Source organism: Prionailurus viverrinus, chromosome B2 (genome assembly GCF_022837055.1).
Source record: "Prionailurus viverrinus isolate Anna chromosome B2, UM_Priviv_1.0, whole genome shotgun sequence".
Taxonomy (NCBI): domain Eukaryota; kingdom Metazoa; phylum Chordata; class Mammalia; order Carnivora; family Felidae; genus Prionailurus; species Prionailurus viverrinus.
The window spans coordinates 38,756,418-38,779,943 of NC_062565.1; the positions used below are offsets into that span (position 1 = coordinate 38,756,418).

The 23,526-nt window shown below is 53.7% G+C and overlaps 1 protein-coding gene and 1 non-coding gene across 2 annotated transcripts in view; one reads left to right on the top strand and one right to left on the bottom strand.

The window, feature by feature from the left end:
- Positions 1-879: 879 nt before the first annotated feature.
- The window catches only part of LRFN2 (leucine rich repeat and fibronectin type III domain containing 2), a 40,225-nt gene continuing 17,578 nt past the window's right edge, over positions 880-23,526 (bottom strand). The window contains exon 2 of the mRNA XM_047859468.1: positions 880-1,858. Coding sequence (XP_047715424.1) covers positions 880-1,858 — 979 coding nt within the window. The remainder of the gene's footprint in view (positions 1,859-23,526) is intronic.
- On the top strand, positions 15,562-15,665 carry LOC125166910 (U6 spliceosomal RNA). Its single transcript, XR_007152611.1, has one exon. It is a non-coding gene; the product is annotated as a U6 spliceosomal RNA (small nuclear RNA).

A 23,526-nucleotide genomic window follows, 5' to 3' on the forward strand; every position in this document is an offset into this window, starting at 1 on the left:
CCAAGTCCAATGCTCCTTTGGCCATCCCACTCTGCTTTCCTCAGAAACCCTCTTGGCCTGTCACAGGCTCATGGGGACTTTCTGTCCCAGCTTCCCCTGAAAGAGGTAAAAATCCTAAAGCAATTCCAAAGGTTAACATCCTTTATGCCCTTAGGCCTCATAAAGCCCTTCTCCCTTTCCCACACATAAGTCCTGGAAGTTAACCTTCTGGCTTAAGCTGATGTGATGGCTGTGGGGCATCATGTTTAGCAGAGGAAGCTGGGTCAGGTATGGCGGTGGGGGCCCATCCCTCCCCAGTGCTCAGGTGGTTGGGAATAACGAGGAGTCTGAGCAGGGGATGCCCTAGTCTTCCTTCCAAACAAGTGTGGGACCAGAATTGCTCCCTTCTCTTGTCAACTGACAGTAGATAATCTCCCACTACCAGGGCTGCTGGGAACCCGCTCTCGCACGAAGAGTAAATTCTCCGTGATCTGTGTGAATGAAGAGGAGGAGTCTGGGAAGTGGGAAAAATAAGTTGAGGAATAAAAACAACACTGGAGCCATAAGCAATCCAAAGCCGCTTGCTTACACGCTACATTCGTGATTAGAAAGGAGGGAGTCCGCCTTTCCAAACACTCAGGGCTCAGTCCGACATTTTAGCGATCGAGTCCGCTTTCCCTGAGCACACCCCGGCTGGGTGGGTGGGGGGGGGGGACAGGCCTGGAAGGGGGTGTGGGTGGTGGTGGGGGCGTTGACAGGGAGACGAGACTGTCCCTGGATGTAAACATCACCATGGAAACTCCACAAAGACTTGCCAGTATAGATTCTTTCCCCTTTATCCACCCTGCAAGGGTGAGAGGAGGAGCCTCCCCCCCCCCCCCCACCTCCCGCCCCACGGGCCTACACCGTGCTCTCCATCACCCACTCGGAGCTGCCAAATGTTCCCCGGGCCCCCACCAGGTCACTCTCCTCAAAGGGCAAGAGCATGCCGTTGACAGAGAGGCTGCGCTTTGTCCAGATGTTCGAGACCCTCCGAGGGGGGCTGTAGCCACCAGGGGCGACCCCTCCGGCTGCCGCAGCCGCAGCGGCAAAGTCCCCCATGTCGAAGGAGTGGCTGCGCTTAGCCTTGCCCTCCAGGGGCAAGGGGAGCAGGCTCCTGGCCCGGGCCGCAGGCGGCCCCAGCAGCGGCTCTCGGTCCGAGTGGTGGCCCCTGGCCGATGTCCCAGACCCTCTCCCGCCCGGAGTCCTGGAGTCCAGCAGCTCCTCCTTTCTCTGACTCTTGAGGTCCAGGGAGGCAAAGGCCCCCATCAGGCGGTCAAGGTTGGGCTTGGGGCGGGGAGCAGGCGGGGGGAGCCTCCAGGGACCCCGTCCCAACCCTGCAGCCTCCCCGCTGCCCAGGGAGCTGGAGGAAGAGGAGTCGCTGCCTCGGGCCAGGCTGGCACTGAAGTGCACGAGCTCGTTGCGCACCACCACCTTGGGTGGCCCCGGCACCGGCGCCCCGCTGGGCGCGCTGGCCAGAGGGGGCGGCGGGGCCCCGTTGGTCTGCGAGTGCACGTTGCTGACCGCAGCAGCTGCCAGCTTGCCCGGGGCCTCCTGGTTGCAGACCTTGTAGCGCACCATGAGGATGACGATGAAGACCAGGAGTGTGGCCACGATGATGCCGCCGATGACCAGGATCATGGTGCCACCCAGGATCTGGCTGTGCATCGACTGGCACTGTGGGTAGTCAGCCTTGGTGAAGAACTGGGCGCAGCCCACGATGTTGGTGGCTGTGAGCGTCGTGGCCGTGTCGTCCCACATGGCCAGCACGCACAGGTCGTAGCCGGTTCCTGACACCAGGTTGTTGACCACGAAGGCCTTGTTGGAGGCTGGGATCATCCTGGGTGGGTGGACGCAGAGGGGGAGGACGGTGAGGGTCGGCAGAGGCGGTAATAGAGAGAGTGATGAGGACAGGAGAGGCAGGGGGAGGGAGAGACAGACACAGGGACACAGAGGGAATGAGGTGGAGCAGAGGAGAGAGGGACGGGTGAAGAGACAGGAAAAGGAAGGGAGGGCAGGTGACAGGAAGTGGACAGGAAGTGGTGAAGGAGTCCGAGAGATGGGAGGTGAGGGGTGCAGATAAGGAGCCAGAGAGGGACGGGGGGGGCCGCGGTGAAAAAGGCAGTGACAGAGTTTCGGGGGTAGAGGGGTCAGCGAGAGGTGCACACGCAGACCAGGTGTAGAAATACAAAGGCCAGGGGTGTGGAGGGTGGTTAAGAGATGGAGGTACAGAGAAGAAGGGGGACACCTCGGGGAAAGAGATGGGAGAGGAAACACGGGAGGGGCAGAGGGAGAGACACGGAGAGGCAGAGAGGTTAAAGTCTGCAGAAGCAGAGACTAAACCAAGGGAGCCCCCTCCCCCAGCCTGACTCCATGGTTCCCTCAGACTCTGGGAGGTGGTGGGCGCCAGGCCCACCCTGGCCCTGCTGGAGCCCACCGGGGACTCCACCCCTTTTTGTGTCCTGGAGATTCATCCACACTGCCGGAGCCCCTCCCTGGGCCTGCGCTGTTCAGGGAGAATGCTTGCTGCTGCAAACCGGATAGAAAGGGTCTAAGCAGAAGAGAACTGGAAGCGGGAGAGGGTGTTGACAGAGGTGAGGGGCACCACGCGACGTTGAAGATGGGAGGGCGATTCTGCTTCCCAGAGAGAAGGGATGATTCCTGCGTCATGGGCATAGCGGGCCAGCCTCATCCAGAGAGACCTGGAAAGAGATTCTCTGCTTGGGGAGGCCTGTTTGGTCCTTCGGCTCTGGGAGGCTCTGGTGGGGCAGCAGTGTCCCATGCTGGGGCCCGTCCACTCTCCTGGGCCTCTCCTGCCTGGCCCCTCCGGCAGCCTGGAGGTACACCCTGGTCTCTAAGGCCCTGTCTGGGTATCAGGCCTTGTGACATCTCGGAAGACCATGCCTGTGTCACCCCATAAACACTCCTGCAGAGAGATTCACCTCGGCCTGGAGGGGCCACGTCCCTCTCTGCCTTTCCCACCGCCCCTCCTCCCAAAGGGCCCTCTGTTCTCCAGTACCCTACTACTCAAGGGCTCCATCAGCACCCGTCAACCCCTCAAACCAGAGCCAGGCAGCTTAATTGAGATCTCAAATATGAAATACAGGAGCCTGAAAACTTCCACCAGGGAACTCGGCGCGCAGGATCAGAGCTGACAGGCATTTATTGACATCCCGTCAGTGGGCAGCCCCAGAGGCCGTTGCCTCCCTCCTCATTCTCCCAGCCTGCTCTGCTGATGGGGAAGCCACAGGGGAGGAAACTTTGTCCCCAGCCCCGCCCCTGGCCCATAGCTATAAGAGGTAGGGTGGTGGGGCTGGGGCTGGGGCTGGGGCTGGGGCTGCAGGGGGGGGGGGGGGGGAGGGGGGAGGGGGAGTTGCGTAATTGCCAGGCCTACAGGCCAGCCCCTTAGGTCTATCTGTTTCACCTAGGCATCACGGCAACCCTGTGAGGGTAGGGACTGGTGCTGTCATGACAGAGGAGGAATGGCCAAGACTCAGAGAGGTGAAGTGACTGGCCTGAAGTCACACAGCTAGGACTGCTAGGAGGGGCCACTGGCCTTTAACACTAGTTTCTAGGCCCATAGTCTGGGCTTGCTCCTTACCATGTGATAAACATGGGGGCATTTTTCCTCATCTCACTGAAAAGCCCGCCCCAGCCTGTGGCCTGTCAGCCACCCCTTCCTTGGAGCAGCGCCCAGAACACCACCGGGGCTCACACTCCTCCTCCAATAGGATCTCTGGTCTACTGGGCCACCCACTGGGCAGAGCCCAAGGAGTCCTATGTGACCAGGGCCACACAGGCCCCACTTCGCTTCCCTTCGAAGCTAATGATGTAAGTTGGAGAGGCTGGAGCTATATACACCCAGAACACAGACGACAGTAAGAGCCAACACTACGTGTCAACTGTAGGCCAGGCCCTATTTTCTATTAACTCCCTTAGTCCTACAGCAACTCTCCAAGGCGGCCACTCCTGCGATCCTTACTCTGCAGACAGGGAGGAAGAGGTGCTGAGGTAAGAGGCAAACATATACAGCTAGCATTTGGCTCCAAATTCGCGCCACCCAGCACCTTGCTGGGACATGAGTGATGTAAGAGCACGTCCATTCGAGGAGGGGATGGCCCAGCTCGTTTACTGAATACCTGTTGTGTGACAGGGTTTCCGCATTCAGTATGGCATTCAACCTTTGCAACGATCCCAGGACACGGGGGATGGACCATGAGCCCAGAAATCCTATCGGAGTTTGGCTGTCTCCTCCTGGAAAGCAGACTACCACTACTGCTGATTAATAATAAAGAAAAACGCTGAGGGCTGGCTTACTATGTGCCAGGCACTGTTCTGAGATCTTTAAGGGGATTAATACTCATAATAACAATTGTCATTTCCATTAGACAGACAAGAACCAGAGGCACAGAAAGGTTAAGCTGCCTCCCCAAGGGCGCCCAGCTAGGAACTGACAGTGCTGGGATCTGAACCAGGCAGTTGGGCCTCAGGGCCCCCACTCCTGACTACTGAGCCATTCTGCCACTGCCCTGTTTTCCTGAGGCCTCAGGGCAACTTTGGGCAGGACCCTGCCTGGCCTCTCCCCACCACCCCCCCCCCGTCCCTGCTTCCCAAATCAGGCAAGATCAGAAGGTGATGAGGCCCCAAAGGGCTGTGTTGTTGACAGAGGTGCGATAGGGCGAGGCAGATCCTTGGCACCAGGGATGAGGGGTTGGGCTGGAAAAGCTTTGCACCTTAACTGGCCTGTCAGCAACAAGGCGGGAGGAAAGGGACCACCTTCCAGGATTAAGAGCAGGGAAGCAGCTCCTGGTTCCTGTGTGTGTGTGTGTGTGTGTGTGTGTGTGTGTGTGTCTACTTACAGGAGAGCCAGAGCCAGCTGGCTCCAAATAGCCTTGGCAGTCAAGTCCGCCTTTGCCAAAAAAAACGGTAATTGCCGAACACTAACCTTGTGCCTGGAAGTCTGCGCACATTATCTCACTTAACCCTCCTGACAGCCCCCGGAGGGAGTCATTATCATCATTCCCAATTTAGGGAAGGGGGACGTTAAGCAGTTGTCGCTTCCCCTCCCTCGGGGGAGTGGTGGAAATGAGGCCAGATCTGGATCCTCGGGGACTCAGAGCCCACACTTCTAAGCAAGACTGCTTCCCACCCCAGGCAGTCAGGGAGATGAACTGCGCGAGAAAGTCATGTGAAATGGGCACTATTCAAACTCTAGTGACAGAACTGAACTCATCTCTGCCTCGGGTGGCCCTGTCTACCTGCTCATGCCCCACAACACAATCAACTGCCGATCCTCCCGGTGAGAGGTGGAGAGCCTGGGTCCCCCTTCACTGCTGTCCATGCCCCACGGGCACTGTGGTGGCAGGTTCTCCTTCTGGACTTCTCCCTGCCTTCCCTCTCCACACACACACTTTTGCTTAGGTCCTACCGTCTCTGGTGTGCCTGAATGCAGCAGCCTCCAAACGGCCTCCCTGCCTCCACCCGTGCTCCCTTAAAGTCCATGCTCAGCACCGCCATCCCCAGAGTGCTCCATCTGAAACAACTCTGGCGATGCCCCTTGCCCACTGAAACATTCTTCAAGGGCTGCCCATGACCTACAAGAGACAGGCCAAGTTCCCGAGCTGGACTCCCAAACCGGACTGCCCATCACACTCTTGTCCTTCCGTTCACACACCCTCTGACTCTGCCCACGGTCTTTAGGAAAACACCTCGGAATCAGCGGGGTTCTTTAGGGGCAGAAGGCACACAGAGGGATATGTTACAAGGACCTCATTACAAAGGGGTAGATTTGGGGATGGGGGACCGCAAGGGAACATGTCATAACCCAGGGTTGATAGCAGCCAAGCTGTTACTCAATCTAGCCCTGAGCATATCAAGGGGAGGTCACCAGATCCAGGAAGGAGAAAGACCCATGCAGGCTGAGCAGGGCTACTCTGTGTGTGGCCCACAGGTCCACGAACAGAGAGTACAGAAATTCAGAGTAAGCATTATGAAAGTTTTCCAGCAATTTGGCATCGGCGTGACATCCCCGTGCATGATCATTTTTTGTGATAACTTATTTCCATTACATTCTTATAAAAGCATTGGTCTCCAACAGATTGGGAAACAGCGCAAATCCCTCACTATGACTAGCTTGAGAGGGACTGATCCTGAGTAGGGATTCTCAGCCTCAGCACTGATGACACTTTGGGCCAAAAATTCTTTGTTCTCGGGGCTGTTGCGGGCACTGTAGGATGATTGCAGCATCCCTGGCCTCTACTGACTGGACATGAGTAGCATCTCCAGTTGTGATGACCAAAGATGTCTCCACACATTGCCAGATGTCCTCTGGGGCCGACACACTGGAATAGAAAATTTGGTTGAGGGACAGAGGCAGCCAGGGGCAACCTTACAGCACGGGGACCGGCCAAATAAGTATCCTCCTCTCCTCCCTCCTCCCCACCTTCTGCTGTTGCTCTCTTTGGCTGACCCCAACCAAAAGCTGGGGCTCGTGGCTGCACACTGGTCAGCCTTCCAGGGCACACAGCAGTATAGAAGAGGGGATCTGGAGAGGCCACGCACTACATCTGGCACAGCCATCAGGTCACAGCCCTCCTTGCACAAGACACATGCTGAAATCCTCATAGATTTCTCTCCATCACGGAAACCAGCGACATCTCTGTTAGCAGAAAACATGAATTGCTCTTTTAAGTTAAGTTGCCCCAACACATTAAATGTAACTAAGCTTGCGTGTTCTAAAGCACAATTTAAGGCTGCAACCCCAAGCACTTACCCAGGAAAAACAAAACAGGAGTAAGTGGCTGCTCCTGGGTTGTTTTTCTTTTTCCCTATTAATATTCATTTGGCATTCGTTCATTCAGCTTCATACTGCCAGACATATCTATAGCTGTTGTCTACAGCTGATGCCGGAGGCTTAGGAGGGAATCACAGGAGCATGCCAGTTATCCCACTATTTGCTGTCAGGTCTGTCTTCCTTTCACCTGTCCCCACTCTGTGTGGCAAGGAACTACATTTCCCAGGCTCCCTTGCCTGTTCCCAGGCTCCTTGGCCCGGGACTTCCAGGAGCAGTTGGCCAATGGGGGCACTGGAAGGAGGGTGGGAGGAACAGGAGATGCCAGCTCTTTCTTCCTCTTTTTCTGCCTCTGGTGGTGGTTTCCCATCAGTTCCTGAGCCTGCTCTGTGATCCCAGCTCCAGGGGTTCTGGTTCATGCCAGATAGATTTGGATCTCAGGTTCTGGTCATTCCATCTCCAGTGCTTCCCACCACTGGGTGGGGGTGGATGGGTGGTAGTAGCTGTAGCCAATCCCTGGGTGCCTCACTGTGCCCTGTTGTTGACACCCCTCCCCAGCAATTCCAACCCCTGTGTAGCCCAACCCCTGTACTGAATTCCCTCTTAGATCTAAAGCGTGCTTTATTCTTCTCAATAAATCCTGACTGAATCCTATGTGGCACAGGAGGTAACCTTTCCATGACGAGAATGTTCTGCCTGTTATCATTTTCCCCTTGCACTTTGGGAAAAGACCATCATGGCTTCCTGCCGGCGGCAGCACATCTTGGCCTAACCTCGTGGAAACTCCAGCTTCGGGAAGCACTTTGCCACTTTCTCTGAGTGACTCCCCACTCCCCACATAAGCTGCCTTGACCCCTTCTTCTAGCAAGCCCCTCTTCCTGGAAATCGCCTTTCTCCACCTGGTGACCACGGCCCTTGAGGCCTGACCCAGATGTCACGTCTGACCCCCCCCCACCCCCCCACCGAGAGCTGCCCCTGCCCTCCTCTCCCAGCACCCTCCCTGTATTCCTCCCTTAGAGCTCTTCCCTGGCTCCCTTGAGGCCAGGGGCCACGTCTTATGTCTTACTCACTTCTATCCCCACTGTCAATCATGGTATCTGGCCCAGAGTCACTGCTGAGTAAATATTTACCCTACGATTGAGTGAATGAAAGAGCGCTATGTTAAATGTTAAGGTCTAGACAAACGCAAGCGAATCTTATTTAAATATGACGGCTGGCTAATGGTGACTCTCAGACACCGGCTGGTCCTGCGGAGGTCTTTCCAGAGAGGCATTTTTCTATAGCCTTGAGGCTTACCGCGTGGCCTCCTGGCAACCTTTAGGGATCTGTATGGGTGTGTCAGTGCGGGCACGTGTGTGCGTGTATGAAACAAAGTGTGTGGAACACGTCTGTGTGTCTCAGTACCATCTGAGAGCTGAGTGTGTGTGTGTGGGGGGGGTGGGTGTTCACATATATATAGTACGTAAGGGGTTCTGGTCCCAGGCAATGTTAGTCACTGCTCTGCCCCTCTGTGGCCCAGGCCTCACCCCCTTCACACACTCTTGCATGTCCCCTGACACTTCTGAGGTGACTCCCGTGTGACCTCTCCCAGAGTCATTTGCAGACCAGGCCTGCTCTTTCCTAACTGCTCCCGTTAAGGGCACTGGGGGCATCCGGGAACAAATGGGAGACACCCTGAGTCTCTGCCTGGGCCTCAGCGCAAAGCCTGCAAGCTGACTACCAGACCCACTCCCTCCTCCCTGGGCTCGCTCCGGACTACATTCCCCCCGTCTCCCTTGCAGTTAGGGGATTCCAAGTGGTACAATCTGGCAAACAGGATGTGTTCCCTGCCCCGAACCAGGCCTTAAACGAGAGGGACTGCCTGCCCCGCGCTCTCTTTCCTTTCTGCGGCCAGACTCGGGGTGTGGTGACCCGACCCGACCAGGCGGCTGACAGCAAGGCCCGAGGGGTGGTGGAAGCCGCTGCCCGCATCTCCAGGTTAAGAAGGCCTCCCGACTAACCCGGTTTACCGCCCTGGACTCTCAGGAGAGCGAGACATCAACTTTGATTGCGTTTGAGGCTTTCTGTGTTTGCAGCCATTTGCAGCAGCCTTAGGCTCTCCTGACTAGTGCAGACTCTGCAGATGGGACAGGGAGGGCCTGGCGGGCTTGCTACCCGCGTACATGGGTGACGGCCCAGAGGGTTGAGTGTGTATGTGTGGAAGAGGAAGACACTGGTGCTGGTATCGACGCAAGAAACACAATCTCTGCTTTCTTGGAGTTGTCAGCAAATGCACCTCTTTTTATCTCCAGCCCCCAGCCCCTCAGCTCCCCCAGCACCACTTCTTTGCAGGTGCATGTCCCCTCGTCCGTGATGCACCACGGCTGCCTGCTGAGCCCCAGCACTAATTTGGAGAAGCCACGTCAAGCTGCCTTACTCCACTTCCCCAGCTCTGCACCCTCATTACCCGGCTCTTCAGAGAAGTGCCAGCCTGCCAACCTCTCTGGCCGGCTGCGAGATCTCGGGGCACATGAAAGAGCCTCATTAAACCGAGGCAAGCGTCCCTGCTCCCCAGCCTCTCCTTCTTTCTGCAAGCCCCCAAAGGGGCCTGTTTGCATCCTGCACAAACCACAAGGTGGAAAGGAGACCGGGCCGCTTCTATCCTGCATACAACTTACGGAGTACCTACCACGTGCTGGGCACTTGACAGGCACGGTCTCTTTGATTCCGTGTACGGGTGCTCTCGGTGGGAATAATTATCCCCATGTTACAGACGAAGAGACTGAGGCTCAGGCATACGGGTCACCTGCTCAAGTGCACACCGCTGGAAAATGGCTGAGCCAGTGCTGTAAGCCCAGGTCGTCAGACCATGGAGCATGAGCCTCCCTATACTGAATTACCTTGAACTGGACCGTGCAGAATCCGACTTTGGCAGGAAGTGAGTCTTAAGAGTCAGGCTAACTGACAGCAATAATAAAAAAAAAATCGTGTATTGCTACCACGACAGCTTATATTTATTGAACACTCGCCGTATGTCAAACACTGTTCTGAGTATGCTACATACGTTAACTGATTTAATTCTAATGGCAACTCTGGGAGGGAGGTGTACTATTATTATCCTCCATGTACAGATAAATAAATTGAAGTGCAGAGAAGTGACTTGCCCCAGGTCTCACAGAGGGAACATGTGTACCTAGCCAAGGCTTGAACTCAGCGCTCTCACATTACTTCATGATAGTAATGCTCATGATAGCCCTGAGAAGTTCCTTTCACAATTATGCTCCCATTTTATTTTTTTTTTAATTTTTTTTTTCAACGTTTATTTATTTTCGGGACAGAGAGAGACAGAGCATGAACGGGGGAGGGGCAGAGAGAGAGGGAGACACAGAATCGGAAACAGGCTCCAGGCTCTGAGCCATCAGCCCAGAGCCCGACGCGGGGCTCGAACTCGCGGTCCGCGAGATCGTGACCTGGCTGAAGTCGGACGCTTAACCGACTGCGCCACCCAGGCGCCCCATATGCTCCCATTTTAGAGAAGGTAACTGAATTGCCCCGAGGTTGCACAGCTAATTAGAGGTGGAGGTGGGATTTCAGGGAGGGATGAGGGTTGTCTGGCTGCTTCCTTATGCTCCTGTGAGGTCTGAGGACTGTGAGGGAGCCATGTGGGTATCTGTGGGCAGTTTCCTCACAGAGGGAGCTGCCAGTACAAAGGCCCTGAGGTGGGAACAGTGAGGAAGCTGGCATGGCTGTAATAGAGTGGTGGGAGGGAAGAGTGACAGGAAATAGGGTCATCAAAGTAGTAGCCAGGAACGAGGTTCTGGAAGGCTCGCAAATACGTTCAGTGCTGTGTTCCAATCCCGAGTGTTGGCTGAATGCCGGGCTCGAGAAGGATTCTGAGGCTGTGTTCAAATTCTGTGGGACAGAGTGGCATGGGGCAGGAAGGATCTGTGTCTCAGATTTGTTGTTTCTGGTCTAGGGATCAGAGAATAGTTACAGAGAATTTACTGGAAGTACCGATGCAAGTGATAGCCACCCTTCTTCTGGTGTCTCGTGCCAGACGCCGGTCTTCCCTAAATGCCTGGCCCTGAGTGATAGCAGGGGAAGGCACATGGCCACTCTTTAGAATGGGATTATCATGGAGCTGGCGTGACTGGGTGAGGGCTCCAAGAATCAGAAGCCTCTTACCAACTTCTGACAAGGGCCAGGGGCCAGGGACCAGGCTCTGTCTCTGCCTTTCTGCCTTTGCCACTGCTGAGAACACAGGCCCCCCACCCCCTCCGGGTGCCCTGAGGCCCTCCGCAAGTAAAGAAGCCACATTCAAGATTACTGAGGTTCTGAGGCAAAGCTCCCCACCCCCCCCCACCCCGCTACCCATTCCCACCACCCTTGGGAGAGCAGGCAGGGTTGGGGATCAAAGCCCTTGTTTATTTGGCCTCTGGGTGAACTCTCTGGCTCTCCTCCCCCTGCATCTTCTGAGACAGCAGCCAGAGGATCTTGTTACAAGCCAGTCAGATCAAGTCCTTCTTCTGCTCAATGCCCCCAGTGAGGCCTGTCTCATGTGTCAAAGTCCTGGCGTGGCCCACAGGTCCCATGTGATCTGCACGTCTCCTCTCTTATTTCCTCTCTTCCTACTCACCCTGATCACTCTGCACCAGGGCCTGGCCTCCCTGCTATTCCTCAAACCTGCCAAAGGTGCTCCTGCCTCAGGGCCTTTGCACTGGCCATTGACCTTGCCTCAGTGCTCTTCCGCCAGGTGTCCATATGCCCACTACCTCACCTCCTTCAATTCTGCTCCAATGTTACCTTCTCTGATCACCCATTTAACACCACAGGCTCTCCCTCACCTCTATCTTGGGTCCCCCATGCCCCTTACTCTGCTCCATTTTTACCCCAGTCCACTTTTATTGCCTGAGAGAAAGATGTTGTCACTGGCTTACTTACTATGCTTACTATTTTTTAATGTTCATTTATTTTGAGAGACAGAGAAAGCACGCATCAGTGGGGGAGGGGCAGAGAGAGAGAGACAGAGAGAGAGAGACAGAGAATCCCAAGCAGGCTCCACACTGTCAGTGCAGAGCCCAACGTGGGGCTCGAACTCACAAACCATGAAATCATGACCTGAGCCAAAATCAAGAGTCATATACCTAACCAGCTGAGTCACCCAGGCGCCCCTTCCTACGCTTTCTCTTAATTATCTTTTCTCTCCTTCCAGTAGAATCTCAGCTCTCCTTCTGGAAACCAGGGTTTTTTTTTTTTTTTCTGCCTCTTTTGTTCACTGATATTTCCCCAGCCTTTAGAACAACACTTGGCACAAAGTCAGCCCTTAAAAACATTTGTTGGGCAGGTGAAGGAAATGCATGTTCTATATTTGCACCACCAAAGAGTAGCTACATGTGGCTATTTAAATGTAACTTCAAATTAGTTAAAATGGAATCAGACAAAAAAATTCAGGTCCCCAGTCACGCTAGTCACATGTGGCTAGAGGCTGCCACACCAGACAGGGCAGTAGGATGCTGCTCTTCCAGAGCATGCTGGACAGCTTTGTTACGTGCTCCAGCAGGAGACAGGTGCTTTCCTGCATGAGCCCTGGTACCCCAAATGGATGGGGCCAGCCCAGGGAACGCTGTCTGGTTCAGAGGCCACTCCTAAAGGTTTCAATAGAATGCCTGTGTTTCTCTTTCTCCCCACAAGCTCTCTCGGTGACTTTGGAAAGCTTCATCCCTTCTTTCTGGTTTTTCCAGCTTTTCTTGACTCCTTTGACCTCAGGGTTTACTGGGATCCTTCTGGGGTTTCCCTGGGCTGGGCTCAAGCTCGTGTGCTCCCAGAGTGCTCTCTTTGCCTCGCCAAACTGAAGTTTGAGCCCCCCCCCCCCCGTCCTCTGTTTCTACATCGTTGTTCCTGTTTTTCCACTTTCCGGTTACAGTTACAGTTACAGTTCTGTTGCATAAGTCTCTATTAAGAAAAATCCCTGATAAATCCAATCCCGACGATAGATGTCACCCCTCCCAGGAATACCTACCATTAGAAAGAAAGAGAAGCTTCAGAGGCAGCCGAGGGCAGTGGTGATGAGCAGACCCTGGAGCCAGCCTGCTGGGTTCAAATGCTGGCTCGGCCGTTTCCCAGCTGTAATAACTTACCGTGGGCAATTTCTTAAACTGTCTGTGCCTTAGTTTCCTAAAAATACCCCATTTCTGTAAAATGGGGCATTTATAAGCTCTGCTTTATAGGGTTGCTATAAGGTTTAACGAGTCATGATTCACAAAGAACCTAGGTCGGTGTCTGGCACAGAGTAAGCTCCTCTTGAGGGATTGTTACATAAAGGAGTTGGTGATGCTGAACCAAAAGAAACGTATCTCTGACGGTGGAAATGCAGGCCTCGGGGATTTGTGCCTAACAAACCTCACACAAGCTAGGAAGCTGAAGACCTGGGCTGTGCCTGGGTCCTGGCTGGGTTGGCAGGGAGGCATCGTGCCTGCAACACTCACTGCAGGACATGTGCCCCCACCCACCACGTGACTCCAAGAGTGTTTTCCAGAAGACAGGTGGTGACAAGTGTTAGTTAAACCCTGGCTGAGTGATTGCAGAGATGGCCGGAAATCAGGCCAAAGTGAGCCAAGCTCCAGCAGGCTGCCTCTTTGCTCCCCTCCCCAGAGGAAGGGCTTACCTGGTGACAGGTGAGGGTCTGACCCGGGGGAGGCCCTTCCTTTGCTCTCTGACTCAGGAAGTGTGGCAGATCTGGCTGCCTGTCAGGGTATGGGAAATCGCCAGGCCCCGGGTTTGGCTGAGACTACAGTGTCACTGGGGGAGGCTGGCCCCGCTCCATGGAGCTCTTCCTCTTGGAGGGGTTAACGTGCTGATACTGGGTCATCAGGGTTCAAAGCCAAGCACCATCACTTACCGACTGTGTGACCTTGGGCAAGCCACTCAACCTCTCCGTAAAGAGGGAGGTTTACAGTTCAACAGGGTTGCTATGAGGACTAAAGAGTCAGCACCTGTGCTCTGACCAGTGCCGGGTCCATAGCGAGCACTCAGCATATGCTAGTTGGTACCTGAGGAGTCATCTGGTCTCAGTGGGGACGGAGAGATCAAGTTCCGGCCAGCTAGGCAGCATGCAGCCCAGCTCAGAGGCAGCCATCTGAGACCTGATGGTGGCCGCTGGCCCAGCTTGGTCTTTCCAGCCTCCCCTGCCATCTCCACACACAGACCTCAGGAGCGCTGCTGGAGAGGGGCATGGGTCCCTCTGCAACAGACTGTTCTGGCTATCAGCACTGTGCTCGCCACTCCGCAGGGGCAGGCCAGGCAGCCCCTCCAGCTTCTCACAACCCTGAGTGGAGGAGAGTCCTGGCCCACGTTGGGCCTTCTTCCTATGGGCCCCAAGCCACCCCCCCTGGGAACACCCAGAACAAGGCGTTATTTATTTATTTTGTGTGGACACATCAGTGCTCCTCAAACTGGGCTTTGCTCTCCCATCCCACGCTGAGCTTTTTGCCTCTGCAGAATTAACATTCCCATTCCTTCCAATTTCCTCAGGGCCCCGGGTTCCACGTACAACCCAGCTGCTCCCCTTCAGTAGCATGCCAGGGTGGGTTTGGCCCTTCTCTCTGGGGGCGGTCTGAGCACAGAGAACGGAGTCAGACCCCACCTTCCCCCAATGGGACATCCTACTTCTCTTGAGCCTCTTCCCATTCCCACTCAAGATTGCATCAGAGTTTCTGGAAGCTGCATCCCATCCGTGGCTCCGCACGGTCAATGGAAACGCTCTGTGATTTCCCCCAGGCTGCTATTAAGCCATGTTGTTCCATTCTGTTCCCTGGAAGCAGCGTTTCTACCATTGCAGACTTGTTTGTACCACCGCAGCTGACCCAGCAAGCTCTCCCGCCCGTGTCAGGCCTCTCTCTCTGGGTCTTTAATTTCTCTCCGTCTCTCTTGATCCAGGTCTCTGTGGATGGGGAACTTCTCCCTGTATTTACTTGTCCTTCGCTCCCAGCCCCCAAGGACTGGGTTGGCATGTCTCAGAGGAAAAAGCGTGGGTTTCGGAATCAGACAGAAATCTCTCTTTGAGGGCCGGTTCTGCCCCCGACCGTGGGACTCCGGATCACTTTCTCCTTCCGAACCTCTTTGCTCATGTGTGAAATGAGGATAGCAGGACAACCTCCTGTGTGGGTATGAAAAATGAAATGCAGTGGAGATAAGCATGGCCGCCCCCTCCCAGGGCGGCTGGTTACCCCCGTGAAGATGACGATGATAGTTGCCTTTCATCTCCTTGAGGAGCTGAGAAAGCTTGCTCACTAACAATTCATCACTTACAGAAAAAACGCAGAAGGTGTCAGACCAATTACACCTCACTGTAAACACAGGAGTGTTCAAACCGAAGATTCCCCACCAGCTGCGTCCAAAATGCACTGGAAAAGCTAACTGGCAGACCCAGGTCATTGCCACCCAGTGATGTCCCTGATCAGTTCCCCGCATTGGCAGATCCATAATTTCACGGTGGCACCACCCAGCGGCAAAGTCACCTGTGGCACCAGCCTTCTTAAAAATGTTATCACAGCGGGGCACCTGGGTGGCTGGCTCAGTTGGTTAAGCGTCTGACTTCAGCTCAGGTCATGATCTCCTGGTTTGTGGGTTCAAGCCCTGCGTTGGGCTCTGTGCTGACAGCTCAGAACCTGGAGTCTGCTTCAGATTCTGTGTCTCCCTCTCTGTCTCTGCCCTTCCCCTGCTCACGCTCTCTCCCTCTCTCAAAAATAAATAAACATTTAAAAAATGTTATCACAGTACTTGGTTCAGCTGCATGTATACTAAAGTTGGAATGATACACAGATTAGTGAAGCCCTTGCACAAGGATGATGCAAAAATTCATGACGCATTCCATACCTTTCTGAAATTCTGCCCCACGCTACACCGTAAGTGAACCTTGAGGACATTCCGCTCAGGGCAATAAGCCAGATACAAAAGGACCAAAATGGCACAATTCCACTTATACGAAGTTCTGAGAATGGGGGGAGACAAGAAGTAGAAGGGTGGCTGGGGGGAAGGGAAAGGGGAGCTGGTGTTTGATGGACTCGGAGTTACGGTCCGGAATACGGAAAGTTGGGGGATGGGCGGCGGCAGCACAAGTGTGGATGCATTTCGTGCCACCGAACTGCACACTGAAAATGGCTAAAATAGTCAATTTCACGTTACGCATATTTTGGCACAATAAAATCAGTGCCCCCCCTTCCCCCCGCAAAATGCCATCACAAAGCAAATTCTGCCAGGAGGGTAGGAGGGAGAGAGGTTGTTGGAAATATAGTTGCCATATCAGTATGGCTGACACACACTCAGGGGGACAGTCACCGTCTGCAGGGCTGTCTTGGCTCCAGTGTCCACGGGCTTGGTTGCCCTGACAGATCAGGGATGGTGGGCGGCATTTTGGGGAGAGGGGCCTGGGGCCATCTGTTGGCACTTCTGTATCCGTCCTAATGGTGGAAGAACAGGGAAGTTCCAGAACAGAACCTGGCCTCAACCAGATGTGTGAAAGGGGTTGCGGAAGGAAACACACAGTGGTCCACAGTATCTGCTGTGGGGTCAGTTGGGCGTGGGTTCAAGTCCCGCTCTGCCACTGATTCGCTGTGTGACTCTAGGCAGACTGTGTGACCCCCTCTGCCTGGGTTAAATAGGAATGTGAGTACCTGCTTGGTAGGAATATTGTCAGGGTTAAATGAGGTAAAGCGTGTTCGGTGCTGGGCAGGATGCCTGAACAGTAAACACGAGGTTTTGTTTCGATGACAGTGCTGAAGTCAGCGCTGACCCTTGATAGAAGAAATCAAGATGATGTGAAACCCTCAGTTATTTCATGGGTGAGTTTTGGGGTCCTGCCTTTCCCCCAGTAATAATCCCCTCTCTGTGTCAAATGAGAAGCTCCCCGAGGAAGGGAACTGTATCAATCCCGAGGTCGAATCTGTGCTATGTGGAAGAAAGCTCACTGACCATGCAATGTACGTACGCCTCTTCACAGCACATCTCTGAACCCCACTCGGTTTTCTTGCTTGCAAAATCGGTTAATAATAGCGATCGTACGGTATCTTTGTGAAAATTAAATACAATATTTGCTCAGTACCGGGTACAGTGCTTGGAACACGTGTGTGTAATAAAAATGCTCGGATTTGCCGTCTGAAGATCAGGTTCCATTTCTGGCCTCGCCGTCGGCTAGCTGAGCCATCGGGGACAAGGAGGTCTCGCTCCTGAGAATCTCCGCTTTCTTGTCTGTCACATGGGAACGATACTACTGCAACTGGACTGTTGGGAAAACCTAGGAAGACGTGTCTCCTCGGACGCAGCATGTTAAGTGGTAAGGTGGTCACGGATATGAGGTGGTGTTTTTTATAACAGGGACACTCAGCACCGGTGCACGAATCAGTGATCTGGAGACTCTCTGGTGCTTCCTTAAGGGCTGCTCTGAGCTGCGTGCCTGGAAGCCGGACCCCACGACCAAGTGGCGTGCCAGACACCTGGCTGGCCAGGCATCATTCTGCTGCGGCCTCGTCCTGCAGAGAGATGTCCTTTCCAGCCGGTGGGCGGAGGGAGCCCGCTCAGCACTTCTCCCGGCTGTGTTTCTGCTGATCCTCCCCCGGACACCTCTGCCTCTCACAAGCAGGCTGGCCGGGAAGGAATTAAACAGGGGTAGGGAGAGAATGACCTCTGGAGTCAGATCTTGATGCAGTGCGGAGGCTACTCTGCGCAGCCGAGTGGGAGGCGGGGTGGGGGAACAGAGCTGTCCCCCGCCATCAAATAGCCTCAGGTCCAGACTGCGTGGACAAGGCTCTAACCCTGGCTTTGCCATGGACTTGCTGTGGGGCCTTGGGAAAGGCACTTTTCTTCTCTGTGCTTCAATGTCCAATTCTGGCATTCTAGAACTCTACAAGAATATCACCAGAAGAGGGTGACCGGAGCCAGGCGGAGCAGGAGGAGGGCGGGTGGGGTACGGCCAGCAAAGAGGGGCGGGAGCTTGGGCACCGCATTCCCAACCATGAGCGCACAGAGGATTTGGCACAGGAGCGACCCCGGGCCGTGAGCTTGACTTCTGACTCCCGACGTACCGGCCGCCTAATCTTTACCCCTGTTACTTCACTTCCCAGAACTTCAGGCTTCTTGCTCATAAAGGCAGTTTGCAAATCTAATTTGCAGAGCCACATAAGGATTAGAAATAGTATGTGCAAAACACTGGCATGCAATATGTACTCACTACATCATGTATAAATATAGTGAACACTTACCTACTTTATCATGTCTATCATCTCTCCCTGTCTGTCTGTCTACTCATCTTTGCAGCAGCAACATCTTTTTCATAGAGAACACTAACACCACCTAACCCATCTCCAGGCAGGAGCTCTTGTAGTGGCAGAAGGTGAACTGTCTGGGGGCACCGGTAGGTCATCTTGGGGGCCAGGGTCTCGGCGCTGAGAAGATGAACCTTACTGTGGAATTTATTCATTAGCCAGAAGCTCTCAGGTGACGCCAGCCTGTCTAGAGGTGCCCCGTCCTGGTTCTAACTGGGATTACCTAAAAGCAGCAGTATTTATTTTTTTAAGTTTATTTATTTTGAGAAAGAGAGAGAGAGAGAGCACGAGCGAGTGGAGGAGGGGCAGAGAGAGGGAGAGAGAGAATTCCAAGCAGGCTCTGCACAATCAGTGCAGAGCCTGAGGCAGGCCTCAATCCCACCCATCGTGAGATCGTGACCTGAGCCAAAATCAAGAGTCGGATGCCCAACCAACTGAGCCACCCAGGTGCCCCTAAAAGCAGCAGTATTATTACCTTCTCCGTCCCCACCCCTCCCCGGGCCTGGGACAGCAGCTCCTGTGCCAACAATGAGCACAGAACAGAGCCACTAAATGCACTTTGGTGTCCCTGCAGGATGGCCATGTGGGTCTGCGATCTCATATGGGAGTAATCACGTGAGTCAATCGGGTGTGAGTACATCACAGACTTTCATCTGTAATTTTCTGGGAGTCTCTCCAGCACTGTTTGTTGGGGTGTATGGGTCTGAAGGCCCAGGAACTGGCTTGCCTTCCTCCCTCACCTGGTCCAGCTGTGGAGAGGCCAGGCTGGGCTGCTGATGGGGCAAGGCTGATGAGGACCCCTCCCGTCCTTCTTCCACACATACAGGTAGGATGGAAAATGAAGCTCCGGGGAGCTCTGGGGGGAGGGGTAGCCGTGTAAGTGTGTGTCTGTTGGCCAGTGTGTGTGTGAGTGTGTGTCCACTGGCCAGTGTGGAAGCACCCTCAGTGTGTGAACAGAGAGGAGAGGAGGGTGCTGGCTTGAGCCTGTGAGCACATGTGAGCATTTATTTATTTATTTATTTATGAGAAAGAGAGAGAGGAGAGGGGAAGAGAGAGAGGGAGACACAGAATGCGAAGCAGGCTCCAGGCTCTGAGCTGTCAGCACAGAGCCCGATGTGGGGCTCGAACTCATGAGCTGTGAGATCGTGACCTGAGTCGAAGTCAGAGTCTTAACTAACTGAACCACGCAGGCGCCCCACCTGTGAGCTTTGAAGTGAGGCGGCCCTTTGAATGAGTCAGAGCATTTGAGACGGTGTCCTTGAGGGGGCCTGTAAGGTTCCTGTCATCTGACCCCGCTCCCTTCCTGCCCCATCTCCTGGACTCTGCCCCTCACTCCCCCACTGCAGCCACCCAGGCCCCTCACTGCTCCTCAGAGGTGCTCTGGCCTCGGGGTCTGGCCCAGGTTGTTCCCTCTGCCTGGAACTCACTTCCTGCAGACCTCCACTTGGCTCACCTCCTTCAAGCCTCTGCCAGGGAGGCCTGCTCCGGCTGCCCTAAGACTGCAACTCGGTCACTGCCGCCAGCCCCTTACCCTGCTCTGCTCTGCCTGCACAGCACGCGTTGCCTCCCCCTACCTATATAATGAACTTGTGTACTTGTGTTGGTTGCCCGCTTCCCCCAGGAGGACAAGGATCTTGTGTTGTTTTGTTCACTGATGCCTCCCAAGCACCCAGAATGGAAGCATTTATATCCTGGCATATTTGCCTCCGGTTTCTCATTTGTAACGTAGGGACGATAATAGAAAGCTCTCCACTTCATAGGGCTGTCGGGCAGATTAAATGAATGAATACCTAAAAGCACTGAGAACAGGACTTGGCGCATAGTTCAGTGCATGTTGGCTATTATTATTATACTCCTTCACGGCGCGGAGTCAGAATGCAACGAGCGATCCAGGTGAAGGAGCCCGCACGGTGGCGGCCACCAGGCGAAGGTACTCCCTAAACACCTCTTGCTGTACGCCCAGCCACCTTGTAAGAGTTCCCTGACCTCCCACACCCATGGAACCCATATTATCGGACCCCCTCTGGGTTAGGAAGTCAGTTATCAGTATATTCATCACCTTTTTTTGAGTTTATTTATTTATCTGAGAGAGAGAGAGAGAGAGAGAGAGCACATGCATGCACAAGTGGGGGAGGGGCAGAGAGAGAGAAAGAGAGAGAATCCCAAGCAGGCTCTACACTGTCAGCACAGAGCCCCATTCAGGGCTCAAACTAACCAACCGCGAGATCATGACCTGAGCGGGAATCAGATGCTCAACTGACTGAGCCCTCCCCCGCCCCCCCCCCCCACTTCCTGCTTTTTTAAAAAATCAAGACAGGAAGCAAGGAAGCCCCAGCCTGCCCACCCTGGACTGCCAGCTCCCGATCTTATAGGTAGTTAGCAGAATGTGGCGGGCAAGCACGTCCTCTTATGGGTGTGAGTGCAGTTCAGACCACGCGGAACCCCATCTCTGGTCCAGGAGTTGGATGCCTAGATTCTTTTTCTAGTCCTGCAACCCCTAACGGCTGTATGACCCGGGGCAAGTCCTGTGTTCCCGGATGGGACTCTGGTCTTCCTGGGCACAGAGAAGGGTTATGGTTAGATCAGTCTTTTCAGGCTGGTCCATTCATCCAAGAAATGTCTGCGGAGCACCTGTTATATGCCAGCGCTGCTGGAGGCAATGGGGATACAGCACTGGGGATACAAGTCCCTGCCTCGAGGAGTTGACATTCTGGGCAGCGTGAGGGCAGAAAATAAATAATAAGCATAATTGGCAAATGAATATGTTATAAAGTGGACCATGCTACGGCAAAAAGGAAAAGCCTATTGGGTTAAAAGAAAGTAAAGGACGCCTGGGAGGCTCATTCAGTTAAGCGTCCAGCATCGGCTCAGGTCATGATCTCACAGTTCGTGAGTTCAAGCCCTGCGTCAGACTCCGTGCTGACAGTGTAGCACCTGGAGCGTGCTTCGGATTCTGTGTCTCCCCCTCTGTGTCACTCCCCCACTCACACTCTGTCTCTGTGGGGAGGTGGTCAGGAAGACCTCTTAAGAAGGTCGTATTTGCAGTGAGGGACATCTTACATTCTAGGAACCCATGAGTCTCAGTGATTCTTGGCACTTCTGCATTCCAGAGAGAGCACTGTTTGGGATCCCTGGAGTCCCCCGTTTCTGAACACACTTCTCCCCAGCTTGCCCAGTGGGTGACGAGGCCAGAAGACAGATCAGCCAAATTCCCAAGAACGATGAGTGATTTATCGCTGTCTTGATTCACATTCGGATATTTTATGGCTCCTGTGGCTCTGACGGAATAAATATGACCTTTTATTCTTCACTTTGCTTAAGACTCAAGGTCAATAGCCCAACTGTGATCCACTGGCTGCTCCCTCCACCGGATGTCCGTGAGCCAGGGAGCCCCGTGGCTGTCAGAGATTCATGGCACCATCCTCCAGCCCCGCACCCCTGCCTGCCCCTTGGCACTGGTTCTGGGCTTCACCCGGCCGGGAAGGCAGTGGCCACCGTGGCTCTGGGGGATGATGGCTCATTAAGGGTAGAGACCAAGCCATAAATCTCCTCCCTCTCTCCTGAGTACACCCCATCACTAGGGTTGAACCCGTGACCCGCGTTTCATTTCAGTCCTGGGAGGAGGCAGCCATGGGGAGGCCGATCGGCCATGGTTCAAATGGCAAGCCATAAATTAAAATGCCCCAGGGCCCGGCCATCACTTTCTGCAGTGTGGAGAAGAGGCGGAAGGCACACACGCCTCAGCTCTCAGGCCTCACACGGAATCCTCCAGGCCCTTTCTGCAGCACGGGCCTCCTTCTGCTTTCACAGAAGCTATGGTTTTGTTTGTGAGACGTCACCAGTACTGCCTGGAAGTTCTGCCACCTGCCCAGCTGAGACCCCTCCCTAAGGCACCCGCTTGCTTTCCCATGTTTGGGTGGCTGGGATGTGTTGGCCTGGCTCACACTTCCCCTTTCTCCTCGTGGTGGTTCTGAGGGAGAGCGGGCTGATGGTTCTGGGTTTGTTAATAGAGTAGGTGGCTGGGAAGGGGGCGATCTAGAAGGGAAATGCGGTCACTGGTCTCTGTTTTTCTATTTATTTATTTATTTATTTATGGTAAGCTGGAAAGAAAGAAAGAAAGAAGAAAGAAAGAAGAAGGAAAGAAAGAAAGAAAGAAAGAAAGATAGAAAGAAAGAAAGAAAGAAGAAAGAAAGAAGAAGGAAAGAAAGAAAGAAAGAAAGAAAGAAAGAAATAAGAAAGAAAGAAAGAAAGAAAGAAAGAAGAAAGAAAGAAGAAGGAAAGAAAGGAAGAAAGAAGAAAGCAAGCTTTAAAGCAAGCTTTAAAGCCCCAGCATGGGGCTTGAACTCATGACCCTGAGACCAAGAGTCACATGCTCTACCCACTGAGCCAGCAAGATGCCCTAATTTTGAACATACTACCTATAACTCCAAGACATCCATGTCACCCCTCTCCACCCTAAGTCATGTCTGGGGAGGAAGAAGAGTGGTCAGGAACTCTCTGGAGGATGGCAGGCCTGGGTTTGGATTCTGGCTCTGCCACTTCCAAGATGGGAGACCTCACACAGCTTGCCTACCCTCTCTGACCCTGGAGATTCCTACCCTGTGAAGTGAGCATATTAGTAAGGGCTGCCTCTCGGGTCATGACGTACATGCCTGGCACAGTGGGGAGCATACAGCAAGCGCTCACAAGCTAGCTGCAGATTTTTAAGGCATTGAGGTCCAGACCCTGGAGCCAGCCTGCCTGGGTTCAAATCCCAGGCAGAACACCTCAGGAAAGCTACTTAACCTCTCGGCACCTGAGTTTTCTCATCTGTAAAAGAAAAAACAAACAAACAAATAAGATAATAACAGTACCTTGGTCATCGATGTATTGGAAACATTAAATAAGCTAATACATGGTAGCCACTAGAATCATAACTAGCACATAGTACTTTCTCAGAAAGGTTGGCTCTTGGGGCCCCTGGGTGGCTCAGTCGGTTAAGCATCTATCTGACTTCAGCTCAGATCATGATCTCAAAGTCCATGAGTTCAAGCCCCACATTGAGCTCTGTGCTGACAGCTCGGAGCCTGGAGCCTGCTTCGGATTCTGTGTCTCCCTCTCTCTGCCCCTCCCATACTCATGCTCTCTCTCTCTCTCTCTCTCTCTCTCTCTCTCAAAAATTTAAAAAAAGAAAGATTGGCTCTTATTGTCATCATCATTACTGGAGGAAAAAAAAACCACTTGTACTTACTTGGCACTTTTGACCTAATTTCCATCCATTGGTTTTGTGATTTATAATCCACTTACTTCCAACCAACATATAAGATGAGTTGCCACACAAAAGCGCATAAAATGAGACAAGTAAATTAAAAAATACATATATTTTATGGAAGATCAGGAATCAGGAAGGTTTGAGCTAGAGGCCCTGGGACCCCAGGATGC